This window comes from Scleropages formosus, chromosome 2 (assembly GCF_900964775.1).
Source record: "Scleropages formosus chromosome 2, fSclFor1.1, whole genome shotgun sequence".
Taxonomy (NCBI): Eukaryota; Metazoa; Chordata; class Actinopteri; order Osteoglossiformes; family Osteoglossidae; genus Scleropages; species Scleropages formosus.
In genome coordinates this window covers 30,527,483-30,549,416 of record NC_041807.1, presented here as the reverse complement: position 1 = coordinate 30,549,416, position 21,934 = coordinate 30,527,483, and the positions used below count along the sequence as shown (strand labels likewise).

General features: G+C 43.0%; 1 protein-coding gene across 3 annotated transcripts in view; it reads left to right on the top strand.

The window, feature by feature from the left end:
- The first annotated feature begins 971 nt into the window (after nt 1–971).
- Nucleotides 972–21,934, top strand: part of bsna (bassoon presynaptic cytomatrix protein a) — a 132,340-nt gene continuing 111,377 nt past the window's right edge. For all 3 annotated transcript variants that reach the window (XM_029247358.1, XM_029247360.1, XM_029247357.1), the window contains exon 1: nt 972–1,405. In XM_029247358.1, coding sequence (XP_029103191.1) covers nt 1,218–1,405 — 188 coding nt within the window. In that variant the 5' untranslated portion in view covers nt 972–1,217. The remainder of the gene's footprint in view (nt 1,406–21,934) is intronic.

Sequence of the window (21,934 nt, the reverse complement as noted above, 5' to 3'; positions counted from 1 at the left end):
AGAAGGGTCTCAAAACACATCTCTTTCAAGCTCATTTCTCCTCTGACGTCCTACGAGCGCAATAAACGTGTACTACGTCATCTCTTTAATAATAAAATGAAAAACCCCCTATATACAGTTTCTTGTGTATATACAGTTTATAAGGTGGTGTGTGACAAATTGACTGCGCTCAAGAATTACATGTTTGCATCCGTATCTCTCCTTCTGATGGTGTAATGCACTTTTTTGTATTATTCTCTGAGTTTTATGTCGCTTTGGAAAAAAGCATCAGTTGAACGAATAAATGTAAGTTGATTAGATACGTCCTCTTCTCCGCCTGTCATAACAGATATTGCACTGGACCCCACCTCTCACCTTGGGGCTCTGTTTGCAATTTTTTTGGGCTACATGTGCGCACGCGTTCGTCTGTCAGGTCCAGGGCTGCCTCCGGAACTGGGTCCAAGTAACTCTAGTCTGCATGAAGTATTCTAATTGCATTTTCGGACATTCGAGGAATTACTCTTCTTCGAACCACTTGGTAACTGGCCCTTACCTCCAACCAGTTTGCAAGTTACAACACCGTCAGGATCACAAGGGTTCAGACACTGTTCTCAGTATTATACCTCTGGGGTGCAAGGTTGCGACCTGTGGGGGGAGTATGGAACATGACAATGCAATTTCTGTGAGTTGCTTTGGAGAAAAGCGTCTGCTCAAATAAATGTAGAATGATACCTCAACGATGATATTTAGCTATCTGTAATTAATATCAATTAACATTTTTTTTTTTTTTAATTTCCTCTCTTCACCAACTTCTCTGCCTCATTTACTTTTTTTTTTCTGGTGTGTGTTAGGTCCACTTTTTACTTCAGACTAACCACAGAATTCGTTATTTTCGGTCGCTGAGGCGCGCGTCGCCTCTGACGCCGCCCGCCTCTCTCAGGCGTGACCCTTTCGTTTCGAGGCGCGCGCGAGGGAGCCAGAGATTCCTGAGATCGGCCGCACGCACGCGCCTCGACGTCAGCCGCGCGTGCTCCCTCGGCCCGCCGCCGCCGCCGCTGCCGCTGAGTGTGTGCGCGTGCTCCATTCAGGTTTGCTGGGTGATGTTGGTGATGATGGCGGAAGAGGAGCAGCTCTGAGTTCGCGCTCAGTTATTGTCATTGTTAGTGTTATTATTTCACATCATATAGAGTCAGTGAACAACCCCCCCCCCCCCCTCCAGCGTCTCCCTGCCCGAGACAATGGGGAACGAAGCAAGCCTCGAGGGGGGAGAACAACCCGGGGATGCGGGCTCCGCTCTGCCTGTGGCGGGAGGTCCGGGTGCCGTTTCAGCACCACCGGGCTCTGGAGAGCGCGCGAAGCCCAGCAACGCCGGCGCTGCAGCGGGAGGAGGAGGAACGGCGGCCGCACCGGAGGCAGGCATGGCCAGGTACAGCCGGGACTGTTCCTGCGATAATATGATATCCATGTATCTATATATCTATATCTATATCTATATGTATGTATATGTATATAATAATATTATTACCCATTTGTTCCCGAGTTTAATCGTTCGTTGTCATTTGCATGCAACCGCGTATGTCCGTGCGTGCGCGCTTGTTGTTGTTAGTGCAAAACATTCATCCGTTTAAAAATGAAAGGGTGCACCGACGATGCGGCTACGCATGTATGCGTGCAGCTGCTCGCTGAAAAACGCTGCGTGTCTCCCCCACTGCGCGACACATGAATGGGTTGCAGCCATTCACCTGCGTTCGGCTGCGCTGTCATTGAGGAACAGTTGGCGGTTGAGCGTCGGATTAACGCAGGACGGACTTAATTGACGAGGCGGAACCGGCAGCTGTGGATCTGCGCGGGCGCCGCACGCGTCCCCTGCACGCGACCCCTCCGCGCGCGGCAGTAAAACGGGGCGCCCGCGATGCAGGTGCGCGACCGGGGACGCACTCAGCGTGCGAGCAGTAGTGTAGTACTGTACTACAGTACTTGTCCAGTGGTACTACGGCAGCAGAAGAGTAGCAGTGCAGTATAGTAGTACAGCAGAGTACATTATTACTAGCCAGAGAGTACAGTGTAGCAATAGTAGTAGCGTAGCGAACGGAAGGCTGAGAAGCCCCTCCGTTGTCCGTGGATTCGTGTACAGCATCACCTGACTGACATCCGTGGTCCGGATCCGGGTGCAAATCCGATCGCGTCCTCTGCTCTGGGGCTGCACCCTCTCTTAATGTCATATTTGTCTTCAACCCCGTGATTCTACAATACACATAGACTACTATATATAGTAAGGCTGCGCGGAGAAACACACACGCGCGCTCGCGCGATGATGGCCCCGTGCAATATAATATTTACACGAGTCGCATAAACATAAATCCGTTAACACCGGCGTTCAAGGGATTTGCCACGGTTCATCACGACATAATTAGGAAAGAATATGGACTCGCCGGGGGGACAAATGTAGTAGTAATACTATGATGTATAGTGAATAAATACTAAAAGGAGTAAAGAAGGCTGTGCGTTGTTATATAACGCGTACGGACGGCAAACCCGCAGCTCCGTCACGAGCACAAACACGACGAACGACTAGAAACACAAATTCAGCATCGATGGAAGGGGGGATCCTGCAACGAGATGAATATAAGACACAACATCAAGATGATGACTAAATGTTGCAATAATGGACGTGAACTGTGTGTGTGTGTGCGCGAGAGAGAGGAGAGCGAGCCAGTGTGTGCGCCTTTACATTAACTATTAATAACCGCGTAATAACGGTCCATGTGAACGGACTGTGTCACGTGCAGCCAGAAACCATGTGTGCTCGCACCCCCCTCCCCTCCCCGCTACTCGCCTCCATCTGACAGCACGGGGCGGGTTTCTACATACAAATACAGTGTTGCGATTTCTCGCTATACGTCGCAGTTTGATTCGTACAGTTATTAATTATTGCTGTTAACATCTTGCGCGGTAAAAGTCCCGCCCTGTAATTGCAAACGGTGCACGTTAGAGCGTTTTTCGTCCGGTCCCATTTTGATGATGACAGAATCAGTCATGCACATTGTCAGGATGTCACTTGAGGGGTGTGTTTCCATCAGAAGTGTTATTTCAACAGCAGTGATTTGCAGACAGAAATTAACAGTGATCTCTCCACATTTTTACTTTTTTTTTTTTTTCCCAAATTGTTGAATGATATTTTGGGATTTTGTGGTTTAAGGTGGCCCTGCATGTGAATAATAATGATGATTTTATAGCTACCTATATTGGTAATCAGTCACTGATTGTCCCATGCTTTTCTGAGTGCCATGCAGGCTGATTGGGCCATGTAGATGTGTAAAATCTGCTCTCAGAGGAATGGCCGCTGGGGTAAATCCTCCATGGTAACCCAGCATGTCTTTTGCAATGCCACTTCTAGTCCCTTTACGGCACAGGGAAATTTAAAGAGGCAGTGATTAAGACCAGCTGAAGTTTCGAAAGAATATGCATACAGATGCCCATGGTGTTCAGCACTGAAGGCACTGCTATGAAATCCTCACGATGGGATGATAGTTCGTTCAGTGCTCTTACCTGAATTTCATGCTGTTTCACATCTCCCAAATGAAGATGTAAGATGCACCAGTGTGTTAGAGCCATTCCAGGATGGAGCATACCTTATTGTCATAACTGAGGTTTTCAAGTGCATTTGAACAGTATGCTGTAGGCCTGCTCTCGCTTTCATTGCAAACAAAAACAATATGACATTGACCACCCTATATGCTGCAGAATAGAGTTGGGGGTCAGTGGGTGTGTAGCGGTCAGAACTGTCCCCTTGCAGTCAAAACACTTGGGATGAATTCCTCCTGCAACAATAGGACCTTTGAAGCAGACACCTTCGCTGAATTGTTCCGGTAAAAAGTACCCAACTCTGAAGAGTAACGTAGTATAGAAACCTAGTATATAGTATACAGTAGTTAGTGTTGTTGTTAGAAGTACCACCTTGTACTTAAATGAATCAGGTTCAAATCTGTTGTTGTGCTTTGGTACACTAGAGCAAGGCACTGAACCTAAATTAATCCAGTACAAAAAGGCCTAGCTGTAAAAATGAGTGAATAATTGCATGAAGCTGTAGAGTAATGCATCAGCTAAATGAATTAAAAAATAAGTAAAAAATTGGTGGTGCCTGTTGTGTTCACAAGTGTACCCAGCACCAAATTCAGGGGTGTTGGTTTGTCTTCAGAGCCATTTTTGCCCCAAAAATAATATTGGAATCATATAATTATGCGTAAGGATGGGTATCGGGAGTATGAAAACAAGGGATCTTTGGTGCACTTAGCAAACATGGTGTAGGACAACAGTGTCCTTGCGCTGTTTGGTTTGCTCAATTAAGTTGTGAAAGCCATTGGAAAAACCCAACATTCATTTGGCTCTTCCTGCCTGAAATCGGTGTCCACTACTTTAAGTCACTTGAAAGTCCTCGTTTCTTTCAATGTCTTTAAAGGTTTACCAGCAGGGCTAAGGAGGGATTTGCAATAGATTCTTCTTGATCTGTCTGGAGTATTTATACTGGTTGCCAGGAGCAGGAGCATCACTACACAGAATATACTGACTACATGTAACTGTCTGAAATTTAGTATACCGTTAAATGCGTCATCGGCCCTTTCCTAAAAGCATGCATCTTTATTTGGATCGAGACTAGCGTTAAGACATCTGAATAATATTTTCTTAGTAACTTTTTTATTGCAGTGCTAATTTTTTGGTCATTTCTGTGTGTCCGAACGTAATTTAACCACCACTGGAATTTAAGTTAGCAGTGAGCTCCTGTCATAATGCGTAACTTGTGGTATATGTGGTGCAGTACTATTTCGTATTGCTACGGGCGCAGATTTGTCATGCAATGTGTCGGTTATACAGTCAGTTGCATTCTTTCGTGCAGTCCATGTCAGAGTACTAAGTAGAAAGCTGTCTGCAAGACATTATCACTACTCATTGAACAAAATAAATCGTACAAAAGACACAGTGAAACTGCATGAACACATCAGTTCTTTGACTGTTAAACTCTGAAGAGATTTCTTTCTGAACATAAATAGCCTATATAAACAAGTTCTGTATAGTCACATGACCAAAAAACATCTCCAGTTGGCTGATTTTGTATTAACTGCAATACTGTATTTCATCATAAACTCTTATCATCTGATTGCTACGCTGTTCTCTCTGAAACGCTAATGTACTGTAACAGTTCTGACACCGTCAGTTGCCGTGTACAAAGGCATCAGCTAAACAAAGAATAACACTAGCAATATAAATAGGGTACATTTCACTGTGCCAATTTTACCGTGTGCATTTGAGAAACAAAAAGTCCATAGTGCCCACATTGTATTTATTTGTGGTCATTAATGTAAACACATTATGTAGCAAGCACCTGCTGAGGAAAGACAGCAGAGCTCAGCTATGCCCCATCAGTCCCCGGGGCAATGCTGTCAGACATCCCTGCTATCTGGAAGACAGCCTAGTTCCTCAAGGCGAACTGTTTATTTGTCTGACTCCTAGGTTCTTGCTCATACACACTCGTGGTACAACCTGGCTGTTTGGAGTCAAGTCAAGCCAGGATTTACTTATTGTTATAAAAGGAAAACTGAAGATTTAGGCCTGAAATTCCCTGAAGAGCACTGGTTTAGTACCCTTGAGCAAAGTACAACTAGGCAAATTCATACAATTTTGTTGCTTTGTATAAAGGCATTGTATACTCAGCAAAGCATTATTATTAAGAATAAAACCACAGCGCGGTTTATACCGGGACTGCCGTCTTTAAGGTTGTTTGGCTGTGTCCTTAACCACAGTGCTGTCTAATGCCTTATGAAGCCATAATCCGAGTAGCGGTTGGCAATGATTTTAAATGCAGTTCGGAATCTGTTAAATCAATATACTCCAAGATTATAATGTGTACTGTGTATGTGCATTTTCATGGATACTTGAACATCCTTACCCAAATGGCATAATACTATGGAGATTAATGGAAAAAATGTCTTATTATCTTTTCATTCTCCACATTTTGTTAACAGTGCAAACATTTGTCATTGCCAAGAGCTTCCCCCCATGTACAATGTTTGCAGAAAGTCTTCAGTCCAGTCAGTTAAGCTCATATTTCATACTTGAAATGTCGCCTAGTAGGTTACAGGGCCAGTGTTTCTGGCTTCAGTCTTCATCAGTAGCTGACGAGAGGAAGGGGACAGAGTCCAGAGAGCTGGCTGGTCCTCGCTGGACACAGCTTGTCCTCTGCCACTACTGATTTTGCCCGTGGAGATGAAGATAAGCTGCTGTTCTCGTACCTAGCTAGGCCGGTGCTCTGTCACTCCACCATAATGGTCTCCATCACTTGGGTGAGCCAGAATTTTGGAGAATGCCGCCCGGCAGACGGCACAGCACCCGACATCTGACTGTCGCGTTGTTTTTGCTACTTGAACGGCGGGACGCGGGGTCTCGTAGTTGTACGGGTGCTCTGTAACAAAGCTGTAACAACGATCTTTCACCTCACTGTAATCGTACTCCGTCGCAGGGCTGTAAAAAGCACTCGGCTGGCTTTTAAAACAGGATCGTTCTTTAATTAAGTCCTTCCAATAAATCATCACAAGACACCGAGCTGCAGGAGACTACGCTGGCGAGCTGTTTTCAGTCCTGTTTCCACTGGAAAAAACTCCAGCTGAAATAATGGATCCGGAGGTAAAGCTATTTATAATTATTGGCCTATTTAGTCTGCTGGCTTTCGTCATCTCATTTACAGATTCCCCATTTCTAATTAATCCTTTTATTAAACATTGCATGAAATAACTGGCACTGTTAAGCAGTGAGATTTGAATATTTAACACTGAGCAAGAAATAGAAAGATGGAAAACACATTTATGGTGCGACATTTAGTGCAATCTGAGATATTTCCTGCAGTTGACGAGGGCATGGTGTACTGGTGATCGGAGCTTTGCAATGGAAAATTGCACGTGGGAAATTGATGCAATAAATTCACATATAGTATGTTGTGTATCTTTACTGTCTTCCAAAGTATGAGCAAGCAGTCAGCAGATTACAGTTGCCATACTGCGCATTTCTTTTAGAAAGAAAAAAATCCTGGACATGAGGCGAGGTGAGCTAAAACACTTCATTTCCAGTGCAACGAATAAAAGACACGCTGGGAGTCTTTTTCGCCATCGTGGGGCCAAGTGACTAATGTGGCGCACGTGGGCTCCCTGCATGGTGGGCCGAGCCTGCGGGAGGTGCGACTCCTGTCGGGCTAGGGACGCACGCGTAAATAGAGGCTGCCCGAGGGGAGGAGTGTACTTTCCCGGAGAAGGCTACGCGTGGAGGGTTCAAGAGAAGCATGACTGCACGCCACCCCGGGTGTCCGAGCACACACGTGTGCGTGTTCCCGCATGTTTATTTCAGAAATCACTCCCTCAAAAGAAAAGACTCTTTTCAGCTTCTGCAGAATGGTCCCCATTTGCCCTCCTGTCACGTTCAGAGTCCTTCCTTCTGTGCAGGTCTAAGAGAGGCGGTGGGGTTTATGTCGCCATTGACACATGCAACGTTCTGTTATCGTTCACTGTGTGTTTCCAGTTATTTCTTCTTCTGCCCCCAACTGATGTAGAGGAAGTGTTTTTCTTCTTGTGCTCTCCATGGGTTTATTGAACTTGTAGTCTTATTTACGAAAAAAGCACAATGGTGGTCCTGTGAAAGGCCCCAGCAGTATAATTATATGAGTTTTATCTGTATCGGCAAAGAAGGAATACGGCCATTGCAAAAGGATATTTGAAATAATGTCTTGACATTTTAGAAACGAAAACCTTTTTGAGATACTGTATAATGGTATCGGAGAAATCAGTTGTGTAAGGTGCAGAACAGAGGCCGCATCCTGAAATAACATCAGCTCGTATTGTTTACTCCATGGGGTGTATGAGGCTCTCCTTGATAAAGGTGCAAATGTGAAAAACAATGTGACATAAATCGCCCCTTTCCCGCTCGTGGTGCTCTGTAGTGCAGCCTGGGAAGCATAACCCTCACATCAAAAATTCAAAAGAACAACATTTTTGTTCATTTGAACAACATTGTCACATGCTGGATTCCAGGCAGGTATGCTCAGAAAGCAGGGGCTCCATTAGCTGGTTGCTGGCTGCGACAAAAGGCGTCTGAGTTTCCTATTGCTTGTGTGTGTGTTTCAGTTCTCAGAGACAAGACCATCTGCCAAACACTGGCAGTAGCCACACCAACACATGTTAGCGCATAGCCGTCATCAGATGTTTGTATTCGGTCTAACTCAGTACAGCCAGGTAAATGTCACTATATTTTGTAAGTACTGTCGCCTAAAATTAGTTTTCATGTTATATTTACCGTTTACAGTATATTCACCATTTTATACTTTCAATTCAGTTCACTTTATTTTCATAGAGCACTCTTCTCACTAGGGTGGTATAGAGTGCTCAACACAGTTCCAAGGAGTGGTGCAATAGAGAAGGCAATAGTACTATACAGACATCCAGTTTATGAGGTTACAGACATAAATGACTGTTTGGATAAGCCAGGTGGCAACTGTGGAGAGGAAAACAAAAACTCGCAGCTATGCAGAAGGGGACAAAAGTAAACCTCCGAGCATCCAAGTACCAGTGCCTGCCCACCTCTTCTGGGTATACTACTTTGGTGACAGGTTTCAATATGTTTAGTATAAAGACCATGTCTGTTGAGCTTGAGCTTTTATTTTAGTCAGATTAAATTTCGATTCACAGATGCAGTGACAAACAGTATTATCCATAGAGTGATATGAAACGCCCTCATATTTGATCATGGCAGATCTCTTTAGGAAGACTCAGAAACCATTAATAAACTAGGGTTTCATGTCTTGAGTGGAATCTAGTTATCAATTTTTCAGTCTGACAGTTTTATGACCTGTTAGCGGCACCTAAAAAAATCAAAATGTAGTTTTTTTTGTAGAATTTCTATAAAGAACATTAAAAAGAAATAAAAAAATAAGTCGCTAGAGGTTCAAAGGCATCAAAAAAAAGAGGCATCAAAGATGTCTTTTCTTTAAACGATCATTAATTCTACTGAATGTGCAAGAAATGATTAGTGGGTGGTAAAATATTTCATGCAAAAAAAGGAATTCTTCATGGAAAGACCTAAATTGCAGTGTGATTCAGAGGCAGCTTGCATTGTGCAAAGTAAGATTAGTGCACAGTGTATATTTGATATGCCATCTGTGTGGAGTGGGGGGGGGGGGGGGGGGTCAAACACAGCAGTTGAAGACTGACAGCCATAGGCAAGGGAACCGGCAATGGTGACACTCCAGCAGGATCTATCCACTTGGCTACACGGACATGCCATCATCGTTATGAATGATCTTTGACAGCTGAAGGTATTTTGCAAATAAAGGTGCCTAAAATAAAAATATAAGAAGTCATACTTTCTTCTAGTCAACAGTGTATATTAATTTTACATGTAACATTTTTTTACATGCTTAACCTAACTTTTCGTATGCTGCTTTCAAAAAACCAACTGATGATGCTGCAGCACAGTTTTCTTCAGTGTCCAGATTTGAAGACATTTTATCTGGTGCGAATTTATCTCCCACACAGTAATTTGGGAAACAGCCGTTCATAGCTCTACTGAGTGATTGTGAATGGCTGTGGCATAGGTATACAGTTAGCAGGTCATTCTGACAGCTGCTATGAGTTCCTGTACTGAATGATTCACCGGTCAAATGTGCTCAGAAGGAATGTCACCTATCAATGGAATTGAAAGCAATAAAACAGATACCATTAAAGAAAATAAATTGAGCATTCTGCATTCCTGACCGCTCCTTTTTAACAAAGTGGGGACTAACCGACAACTTGTGAGTGTGAGACATCTTGGGGAGAAAACCAATCTGAATGTGTGTATAGAATGATTTTCAAGTTCATTAACATCCTTTTTGTGCTAGGAGCAATGAATGAATGTTATGTGCTATTATTGCAGCACAGCTAAATTAACAAGACAGTGTGGTTTCAGTTAATGTTTGGTGATGTTACATGAAATACACAAAAATATTGGCGCTTTTGAAGATTTTTTTGTTCTTTATTTTTATACACTACAGAATATATTCGAAAGCATATTCCAAAAATGTTTAATGAAAATTTCATGTCGTGTTTGCACTGAGCACCAGTTTCAACACTTTTTAAGCAGTGCAACTGGATATTTCAGCTAGACATCAAACATTTAGAGCAATGGCAGTGGTGTATGGTAGCATCAGTTGAGAAGGCTGTTTTTGACCTGTCCACCTGTGTAGACAACAGAATTATCAGTATCAGTCTATTAACTATCAAAAACCATTTGATGTCTTATAGTACTTGGGCTATGCAATAGGATTTGATTGCTGTGGTTTACTCCCACAACAGGGGGGCACAGTGGCGCAGTGGCGCAGTGGGTTGGACCACTGTCCTGCTCTCCGGTGGGTCTGGGGTTCGAGTCCCGCTTAGGGTGCCTTGCGACGGACTGGCGTCCCGTCCTGGGTGTGTCCCTTCCCCCTCCGGCCTTACGCCCTATGTTGCCGGGTAGGCTCCGGTTCCCCCGTGACCCCGTATGGGACTAGCGGTTCTGAAAATGTGTGTGTGTGTGTGTGTGTACTCCCACAACCCAAAAACATATTTCAGGCTAACTGGTGACTCTAAATTGCCTGTAGTGTGTATTTGTGTGTTGTATTGACATGGTGTGTAGATGTTTGAATGATTGTAAAGAGTTCAGTGTAGTGTAAAGAGTTTTGGATAAAGCTATCAGCTAAATACTACATGGTAATATACTTGTATATCACGTCAGAGAGACGTTTCTGCTAGATTAATAAATTTAAATATATGTTTCAGGCCTGGAGTCTGTACTGGAAACATAGGATGAGAGGCAGGGTAGATCCTCAGCAAAATGCCAGCATATTGCAAGGCAATAACACTCATTTACTCACATACTTCATGCAATTTAGAGACACTGATTCACCTACATTTACATTTATTTATTTAGCAGATGATTTTCTCCAAAGCAGCTTCCACTGAACTTCATGTAGTGTTATCAGCCCACACACCTTATTCATCAAGGTGACTTACACTGCTAGATACACTACTTACAAACTCATCCATAAATCAGTGGAACACACTCTCTCTGTCACTCACACACTATGGATGAGCCTGAACAGCATGTCTTTGGTCTGTGGGAGGAAAGCCACATAGTCTTGGGGACAACCTGCAAACTCCACACAGACTGAGTGGGGATCAAACCCACATCCCCTCACACCACCCAGGCACTATGAGACGGTGATGCTCCTTTTATGCCACTGTGCCACCTGACACAGGTCTTTGGTGTCTGGAAGGAAACCTACTCAAACGTGGGATGAACATGCAAACTCCACAAAGGCAGAGCCAGATTCAAACCCATGTCCAAACCCACAGCCAAAGAACTGTTAGGAACCAGTACTACCAGGTGCATCACCATGCCACCCAGACATAACCAGTATTTTCTAAGTATTCACACTGCTGATTCCACAGCAAGTCTGCTGCTTGAGAAGAAAAAAATTGGTTTGTAAATTGCAAGGATCCAAGGCTGTAAATGCTTTGTGGCCAGTTTGGCTGTGTCTGTGAATTCTGTTTAAATCCTCCTGCTATCAACACAGCACAAACACGATTTCAAAGGCCTGGAACAATCCAGAGCTGAGCAGAGAGAAAATTGAAAAGGACTGAGCCATTTACAAAAAAAGAAAAATAATTACCAGGGCCCTTATGTATTTGAATTCCCCATTAAATATGTACATGCTTGTATGTTCCATCATCCAGATTTTAACTGATAATCAACCTAAACGGAAGTGGAAGAGAATTTTACTTGTAGATTAATCTGTCTTTATTTTTTCTCCTCGTGCCAGTATAAACTCGTGCCAAGAACGCAGCATTGTGACTACCATATACTGAGCTGTCCACCGTGAACTGGAAGCAGAAGCTGTAAAATGTTACTTACCAAAAAAAAAAAAAAAAAAATCATACTGTGCACAGGGAGATAATTTATATTGAGTTAGTTGTTTCTTCCTAATTATTGTTCCTGGTACAGATTGCATCCGGTGCCACATTATGGAAGACAAGCAATAGTTTTGATTTATGTAAAATGTTTAAAAGGGTCTGTCCCAATGGTGATCAGTATAATTTTTTTTTACAGTTTTAGATTAGCAGAGACTTAGAAAAACAAATTCTCATATGTCATATTTCTGTTCCCAGCGGGAATGAAGCATCTACCTACAAAACAAAGCCACAAAACCCCAACTGGGGCATGAACTCATGTTCGTTTAGGCCAGATTCTGGGGCTAAACAGTGTACAGTACATATGTTGCCATAAGCTGGCTGCTGGAAGTATTGAGCTTTGGCAATTTTCATATCAGTTTTGTTCCCCTGAAATGAGCAGCATGGATCAAAGGTTCCTTTTTAGATCTAGTGTTTTGACAGCTCCAGTATTTCAGCTTTTGTGACTGGCGAGTTCACCCAAGCCCTGGGGAACAGATGGATGAGGGAAGGCAGACAGCTGGGGACCTCTGAGAGGAAGGAATGGGAGGAGACCAGGGCAGGCATGTGGAAATCTCCATGCATTACACCATGCCTACAGAATGAAGAGGGATGTCTGGAATCGTTGCATGTGTGCTTTTATTATTATTATTATTATGATTATATAGTAACTGTTGTAACTATGTATAACTTATAACTGCTAGAGTAACTATAAGAAATGTTAATTATACATTTATTAGTTATTTTCTGGCTCAGTCATACATTTTGGTCTCCTCCTGGTTGTTGACCATGCAGCAGGTAGCTTCTGCGTCAGCAGCAGGTCCTGGAGGGTTCGAGGAGGACAGTGACTGACGGAAGTGGGGCATGCACCAAGTATATCTGTCAACAGGGTCACTGTCATGCCAGCTAGTGCATCCAGAATTGTTTCTCAGACTTTGGACATATGGAGCAGAATGTAAAATAGTCTCTCATCATTTGTTTATTAAAGCAGTGCGGCATTCACCTTTTAGTAACCGAACAGGGCTCCATTTGGTAGAGAGAAGGTTTTGCAGGTAAGCACAGGCTGAAGTGGTGCAGATGAGCAATCAGAGCTTGAAGTGTAAATTAGTGTTTGTTCCTGTCCTCGCTTGTTGCATGTTCGAGTGTTTGAGGGAAAGAGAGTGTGCACATACACAACATGTGTGAAAGTTCACTTATATGTGTTATAGAGAGGTAACATATCTGTTTTTTTTTGCCATGATTTTAAACGAAAAAATTTATGAATAAGTGTGTTTCTATTATATGTACAACACTGGGTGTGTTTTAGTGTTTTTGCACATGTGCATTAACCACGGCAGGGAGAATACATGTCTTGGAATGGTGCCAGAAAAGTGCTGAAAAAAATCTGTCGGATATCAGAAGTGTTGCAAGGTACTGATTTATATTTGTGTATGCTCTATATGTACAAGGTATTTGAAAGAGAGTCTGTGAATGGCAGAGACTGCGTGTGTGTTTGTGTGTGGTTGATGTGGGTGTGTACAGAATGAGAATGCGTGTGTTTGAGGGAGCGCTACATCTGACAGAGGAGGCCTATGCCTTTTGGCATCGCCTCTGATTTAACATGCTTATAAATTAGCCGCTGGGAATCAGGTGTCGTGGAGAGACAAAAAGAGGTCGATGCACACTCAGGTCTGATGATGTTAAGGGCAAGAGGCTGTCTAACGTAAAGACGTGTTAATGCAAAGTGACGTTTCGTGACAGTGGATGTTTCGTCGTCTGGATTGTGTGAAGTGTGTGAAGAATTGCAGTCCTGGAGTTCTGAAATAATAAAAAAAAAGCATTTTTGCCGGTGTTTCTGTTGCATCTGTTTCGCTTGAGATATATCTAGTCGACGTATAAGATTAGACACATTTTTTTAACTAAAATGTCGAGTTGTGCATTCTAACATTTTTGGGCCATGATGAAAAGCTCCAACTATTTGACTACTAAACTGTTGAGCTATTTAAATTATTTCTGAGATATGAACAATCAATAAATAAAAAAGCATAAATTATACAATTTATCAGTGAAGAAGTTTTACATTTACATTTACATTTATTTATTTAGCAGATGCTTTTCTCCAAAGTGACACACATCTCATAATAAATACAATGTGTGCATTACATTAGCAGGAAGAGAGACATACATGCAGAAGTTTTAAAATCTTTTTCAATATTCTGTCCGGTTGTAACAGGGATGCACCATTTGTTCGCTTACATTAGCTATTATTAGAAATCATTAGAAATGGATGTTAATTTGAAAAATGTGTTCTGACATATAAGTGCAACATTACTTCAGATGGTCAGTCGACAGGCGATGCATCCTCTTGAACAGGTGCTGCTGCTGTTGAACGTCAGAGCAACCATCCATACCTGAATATATTATTAATTTCGAGACTTATTTTCCAATGTGTAAATATTTTTCCTTTTCTGTATGGGTGTCACATCCACGCCCACAACTCAGCCGACAGCACCTGACTCTGGTCCAGCACCTGACTAACTGCTCACCCTTTAAAAGACCCTCCTCAGCTCCCATACCTTTGCGGAATCTCGTCAGAGACAACCGCCCTCCTTCATAACGTCCAGTTCACACGCAACCCTTGTTCTCAGTTCTCGTCCTCTGGTTTTCGTCCCTTCACTTTGTCTCCCGACCACGTCCTGGATCTTTGTTTCAACGCCGACTGCTGATGGACTGACTCTTCGCTTCGTCTCCTGACCTCGCCCATGGATCTCCGCTCTGACCCCGACCGCCGATCGACTGACCATCCACCTGTCCCCGACACCGAGAACTTGCCTGATCCCCTGAATCCAGACGAACAACTCTTCACTTGGGTCCTACTGTCCCGGTTCTCTCAGTCCCCCATGACAATGGGGTATGGGCATAACCAAAAAAATTTTTTAATCTTCTTCTCCTTTCAGAACAGGCCAATGGACATACCACTCCATGAACACCCTCAGTGTGGGTTGGTAGAAAAGAGGCAATATGTGTACTGTATTAGAATTCTCCTGAATGGTTCATATGGATTCTGAAAACTAGTCATAGTAAAGGTTTCTTATACGATATGTCGATTGGCCTTACTCTTGATGTAATACTGAAATGGCCTTAGACGAATAGACAGGATGCTTTCAGTCTAATCAGTTACACACCAGCAATGACCTTAACTGAACCAAAGAACTGGTCTGGTAGCAAGTCAGAAACCTCAGTATAGTATGCAGATTTAACCTTGGGAGAATGCAGAGAAAATGTTTGAAATTAAACTTGTTTTGTGTGGTTCACATGCAAGAAATAACGATACAGTTTGTCATAAATTAAGTTTTACACAGAAGTTTGAGAGAGATGTGTTTTATACCACCGCTATCCTCAGTAACAACCTGCCCATCACAAATAAGGCATTTAAACTCCCACAGATCTCAGCTTCATGGATCCCCATTCCATCAAGTTATGCATTGATTTTGGCTGCATTGCACTCAGCTTTGGCGCCATCCCTCCCAGCCCCTGCTGTCCCTCCCTGTGTTGTACCTGCCTTTTTCTTTCTTCCCCTCTCTCTGGTGCTCCAGTGCCCCCTTTCACTGATGCCCCGTGGGCATCACTGCAACTGGGCTGTGTATCTTTTGGCCCATACGGAGCCTAACCTGTATTTTCTCTCTCCCGCTCTTTGTGTGCCCCCTGCTCCACCAGAAGCCCACATCTACTGGGTCAACCTGCCACAGTATATTTTCCTCACTCTCTCGTTTGCACTTAGTCTTTGTGGTCTGCCTTTTTCACCCTCTTTCTTCTCTGATTCCAGTGACTCCACTGTTCTTTGCTGATTTATCTGTGAATTCATTGCCATTTCCCTAAGTACGGCCAGTGCATTTCCTGGCTTTAAGATGCATTTGGTTGCTCTGTAATGCTGCACGTATCATTTCCCCAGTGTTGCTGTTGGCTTCTTTTCAGTCCTTTTGTCACCATTGCACTATTTTAATTTTCGTCACCCCTTTTTTCTCTTTTAAAACTCAAAATACAATTGTCAACAACTTCACTTCATTCTTTACAGTCCTACCTGAGAACCTGAATTCATTTCTGCATTTCCTGTGAAGGCTCCACTGTTTCTTATTAATCTTATCATCACCTACCTTGTGCCAGCTCACCACGTGAATCATAATGTGTGGAAACCCCTCATATTTCAAGATACTTGATCAAAAGGATATTTGAATTGAAGACTTTATTGTCATTGAACTACTCTGCAATACAACAAAATCATAGGTTAATTACTGTAAATTATAATATTATTATGTAGTCTTATTAATATTATTATAATAATTATATTTGTAACCATTGAACAATAAATTGCTGTCTTCACATAATATTCTAATGGAAACTGTGCCAATATTCACAAAGTATTGGAAACCAGTATCATAAGGATACAGCGGTTTCTACTGTTATGGGTACAGTAGCAGTTACAGTATCTAGTAGAATTTGTCACTGTCACATCCACTCTCCATTTCATGTGTAGCTCAATGATTTCATCCATACCTTAGAAGAAGTTGGATTATTTTGACATTGTGAGTAACAGCAACTTGGTTTATTCTGGTGATATTCTACATCCAAGAACTTTTTTCCTCAACCATTTAACGGTTTTGCATCCTTCCAATTTGGTTCCTTCTCGTTGTCATTATGAGATGATTATTCTGGATTCATCTCAGAAAATGCATATTACTATCCTGTTTACATGTGCATCACATTCTGTTTTGCTGAAATACTACCATTCAGTCATACAGTGCTTTTCCAGGAGAACCCAGGTTAGTTCTTTTACTTCCTGAGTGCCGCAGAATTTGGAGGTGTGGTCACAACTGAGATTTTTAGAGCAATTAACATCAACAAGATTTACACATGGAAACAAAGCAAATTGTCTGGTGCCAGTGTTTAGATATCTGAATATAAATGATTTTTGCTTATGCTGCAGACTCTTTAAACCCAAAGTATGACGCTAAGTCCATTATTTTTCTTTGAGGGCTTTCCTTGCTCTTGTGTCACTTGTACATTTTTGGATGAGTCTGTAATTTTGATAAATATGAGCAAGTAATAATTGAGACTGCTCAGTCCTTCCTCTACCTTGAAAAGTAGAACTGACAGCAGCTCAGTTAAAAGAGGCTATAAATTCCACTGTATCTCAACAATTTTTCAGGAAAGGAACTTGGCTCAGGCTGACTAAATAAATACACAAATGCAGAATGTTCTGTCTAATAAAAAAATATCCTGTAAAATGTGAGAATGCCATCTGGAACTCCACTTCTTCAAACTATGGTAAATCTTGGATATTTGAGCCTTGTGACTGAAAAAGCAAAATATAACACCACTGGCACACTGATATTAGAATAATCAAAAACTGAAATTGATACAAACCTATGCTTTCTTCAAAGCTTGATTGCCTTAAAGAGTAGATTGAATATTTCCTGAGCTCTAGTGAAAGTGTTACTGAAAAGGGGCTAGCTGCTAGCATAGTGGTTGCAGTTACTGCCCTTGGATCCAAAGGTTGTAGGTTTGGTCCCTACCTCTGCCTGCAGTACCTTTAAGCAAAGTACTTACCCTGAAGTTGCTCCAGTAAAATTACCAAGTTGTTTAAGTGGGTAAACAGTTGTCTGTCTCACAGTGTCTAGATGGTGTGAGAGGACATGTGTTTGATCCCTGCTCAGTCTGTGGGGAGTTTGTATGTTCTCTGCATGTCTGTATAGGTTTCATCTGGGTGCTCTGGTTTCCTCCCACAGTCTGAAAACATGCTGTTCAGATTCACCCATAGTGTCTGAGTGGGAGATAGAGAGAGTGTGTTCCACTGATATATAGATGAGTGACCCATTGTAAGTAATGTATCTAGCAGTGTAAGTCACCTTGGTGAATAAGGTGTGTGAGCTGATGACACTACATAGAGTTCATTGGAAGTTGCTTTGGAGAAAAGTGTCTGCTAAATAAAAAAATGAATTGTAACCTTCACAATGCTACTAGCAGACCATAATTAAAAGAAATCTTTGATAACTTGTTCTTCTAACAACCTAGCTTTTGTGAATAAAAAAAAAATCTTTTAGGATTAATTGTTGATTAATTAATTAATTAATTAATTAATTAATTAATTATTCTAGGGGAACTTTCTTCCTAGAACATTAGACGCCATGATGTTTGTCATGTTGTTGTGACTGCAGTGCCTCTGGGGAATCCTGTGATGTTTGGTCAACTGTTATTATGGAGGTTGTCAGATAGTGATGTTATATAAGCCTACTGTGCTTTGCTTAACAATATGATATTCTAGCAATTGTTTTTAACATCGATCACATCTACTTTACAGTGTTTAGCAGCCTAATTGCTTCGTGAGAATCAGTGGTACACTTTGCAAGAAGCACATTGGAGAAATACATCCAGGAAAGCTTTAAGGGTTGACCCTCGTCTGTTACTTGTTTGTACTGACCCTTTGCCTGACTGATTTAATCCAGGAACCACTGCTTTGTGTTTTTTGAAGGTGCACCACACAACTTTTTGAGAACCAACGTCAACGACTGCTTGTTCCAAGCAGGGTCGCAGCGGGCCAGGGCCTACCGCAGAGACACAGGGCATGGGGCTGAGGGGATACACTCTGGACAGGGTGCCAGTCCATCGCAAGGCACCCCAGGCGGGGCTCAAACCCCAGACCCACCACACAGCAGGCACCAGCCAAACCCGCTGCACCCCCACACCTCTTTTTGAGAACCTGCACCGTTAAACTGCCCGAAATCATGCGAAGCCAAGTGCATATTAATGGTGACAGAAATTTCTATAAAGCTGTTCTTCTCTTCTGGGAAAAGCAAGGCCAGAGAAATGCCATATTAAACTGTTTGTGTGTGACACATCCGTGAGAGGAAATTGCACTGGAGCCCTCCATTGTAGTGACGCGAGAATGTACGTATCTGTTTTAATTCCCTGTGCCAGTACCTGCCTTTTCAAGCGTGAGAAGTTATTAGCGTTCTGCATTGCACTGATAAACGACCTCTTAGAAGCACTTAAAGAAGTGTTAAAAAAGTGTTTTGTTTCCTCCGACCCTGTGCGGCAATTATGAAACGTCCACGTTATCGTGGAGGCACGGCACAGCAAGAACGGCAGGTTCCTCTATTGCTGGTGGCACAGAAGGCGTCGTGTTTTCTGCGGCTAACAATAACTAGCGCTGCCCACACTGTACTCCGCTAACAGCACAATTAATCAGCGGCCGGTGTGCCGGACTCCGCTTCCAGGTTCGCACGAAACTTAGCAGTTCAAGTGAACGGGGCAGATTCATTACTTCTGCCGCAGTCTTCCCCCTTGTGTCTTAATTTCCTTAATGCAAAACTCGTTCAGCGTATTTGCAGTAAGCAGACACGCATGAACCTGCGGTGACCCACGAGCCTCACTGGTGTCTGTGGTGAGAGCTACAGTAGGGCTGCGGAACCTGTGTGGCGCTGGTTATGTATCTCTTAGCAGCTTTCACAGCACACCCACTCAGTAATAAGCGGAAAAGCAGAGCTTTGATGAGCTCTCCCACTGCTCCACGTCGTACAGAGGTGTCCCACTTTTTAAAGGTCCCTGGCATGGCCTAGTGATACTTCAAAGAGGCTTGTTAAATCCTGCTTATCTAACACTTTTCTTTGGGTGGGGGGAGTGGGTGTCGTTACCCTTATACTGGTAAACCGTCATATACGTTTGTGACTGCTTTCTGGTCCGAGTCATGCTCAAGGATGGTTAGTAAACAAAGTGTGCCAGTTCCTCTGTGTGTGTGTGTGTGTGAGAGGGGGAGAGAGCTCCTCTCAAAGGTGCACGTCTAAAAAGCAGCAGCCCAATTCTTCAATGCCAGTTGCCCACAGAATCGGCAGAAGCAGATTAATGTCAGCGTTCAGAAGAAGTAAATAAAGTTGGGGGGAAACTTTGACATATGGTGCTTTTTTGTGATTCACTTCTTCGGGAAAAAAAACACTTTTCTGGAGAAAGGATAACCTAGGCTTAACTTCCTTCTTTATTATTGATTTATTCTTTGCATGTTCAGCTGAATTTAGATGTGAAAGATGGGCTTGGTTTTCTCTCGATTCCATGCCCCATATACGTGCACAGATGGCCACAGAATAGCTTTGGTCTAATTTTTTGTTTCATTTTTCGCTTGCGAGGTCTCAAAGCTGGTGCCGAATCTCTACCTCCCCGGCTGCAGCTGTACCGCAAGCCCATGGTACATTTTTATTTATCGCTTTATGTCAGCGATGGTGCTTGCAATTATCCTATGATGACTGATGGGTCAGGAAGCGAACAGTAGCTGTGCAGCAACCGTCACGACATGCCAGGAGCGGCTCTTGCCGTCCTCCTGGCACAACGCAGTCTCTCCGACAGGCTCGTCTCAGCTTTCAAAGCAACCTGCTTCCCTTGGCGAGCGTCTCGTCAAGTTTTCAGGCTGTGGACAAAATTAAACAGGCAGTAAAACTTTTGAGGATGGTTTCAGAACTTTTCCTCCGAGACATGTAGTTTACGGTTGTGTTTTTGAAATGCGCATATGTCGAGATGATGGGCTATGCTGTCATACGTTTTTTGTTGCCGATCACTTGTTCCGTCTGTGTCGCGAGCTGCAGGAGCAATGCATTACAGCTCCGTTGTTTCCATTAACAAAGAAGCAGTGACTCTTTAGTGCGCAAAACCTGAATTATTAAATTAACCTTTTGTTGCGCTTCGCACAGAACATAGATTACTTGCAGCTTGACTCTTCTCTATCTCTGAGGCAGAGAGTTTGCTTGGTGCTCGTTGCATAAATGTGTTCTGACTTGTTCCTTTGGCTCACTGTAAGATTGCACAATAGGAACATTGCCCATCAGCATTCAGATACCCCGTGCCCTTTGTCAGTGCAAATGCGCTCGGTTTAAGCATTCGCGATGCTCCTCAGATTCGGCAGGTGTACGTGAGCAGCTTCATATTGTCGACTGCAGACTCTTTGTATCTTTAGCACTAATTAGCAACATGGCAACGTCGCCCGAGCGAGGCTCGAAAGCTGCACTTGCACTAACAAGCAGCTCTGGGACTCGGCTGCTCCGGGGACCAAAGCCTCCCTGGTTATAAATAGGCCACTACTCTGTGAATTTAACCTGTTGTTCGCGAAATGGAAACTCACACCGCAGGCTTTCGGCTTGCAAAAGGGCCCGCAATTAGTACACTGCAATTTTTCAATGAAGCTGCTAAACGTTTAACCGAAATGTCTTTAAGATGATTGTCATTGCAACCGAATAGTTTGCTTGCATCAACTTTGTTATAGTCAATTGTACTGCGATCTCTCTGTTCATTTTCAGGGTCTACATTGAAATGTAGACACCATGCCTATTTCATGCCATGTGAAGGAACGGTACTTCTGTAGCTATACAGCGCATGCTCCTACAAAGAATTATGTCTAAGAGCAGGGTACGATGAAAGGAAAAGCTAAAGCTGCCACACCATTTTGCGTTTCTAAAACTAAGTTTTGGTGGAGCGGTAGTTTTTGCTAGGCCGCAACAACACTGTGATGCTCTCATTCTCATTTGGATTTCAATGAGTCCTATGAAGCATATGCAGCTCTACTGAGGAAGGTTTGGAAAAGCAACTGAAAGCCCATTAGTAGAGCCGACTCCCAGCCAGGCACCTTTACTTCTCAGCGTCCCCCGATCTCAGTAGATAAGCAGTCTCTTTTTGTTCTTTGCCAGCTTTTTTGACAGTGGGCTGAAATCAATCCCTCATTATTATCTTTGAATAATCTTGTAGGTAATAATGCCATAATTCAGGGGCACCCAGCTCGTAAGCCATACTCCCAAAGATGGATGGGTAAATACTCACTTCGGGGCTTGCAGAAAACCCCTCCTCCTCCTAAATACATGGGGATAAGATGTTCTAAAAAGACGCCACTGTACATCTATGCCTTTAAGAAATGTAGAGGCTCTTGATCATTTTCAGAG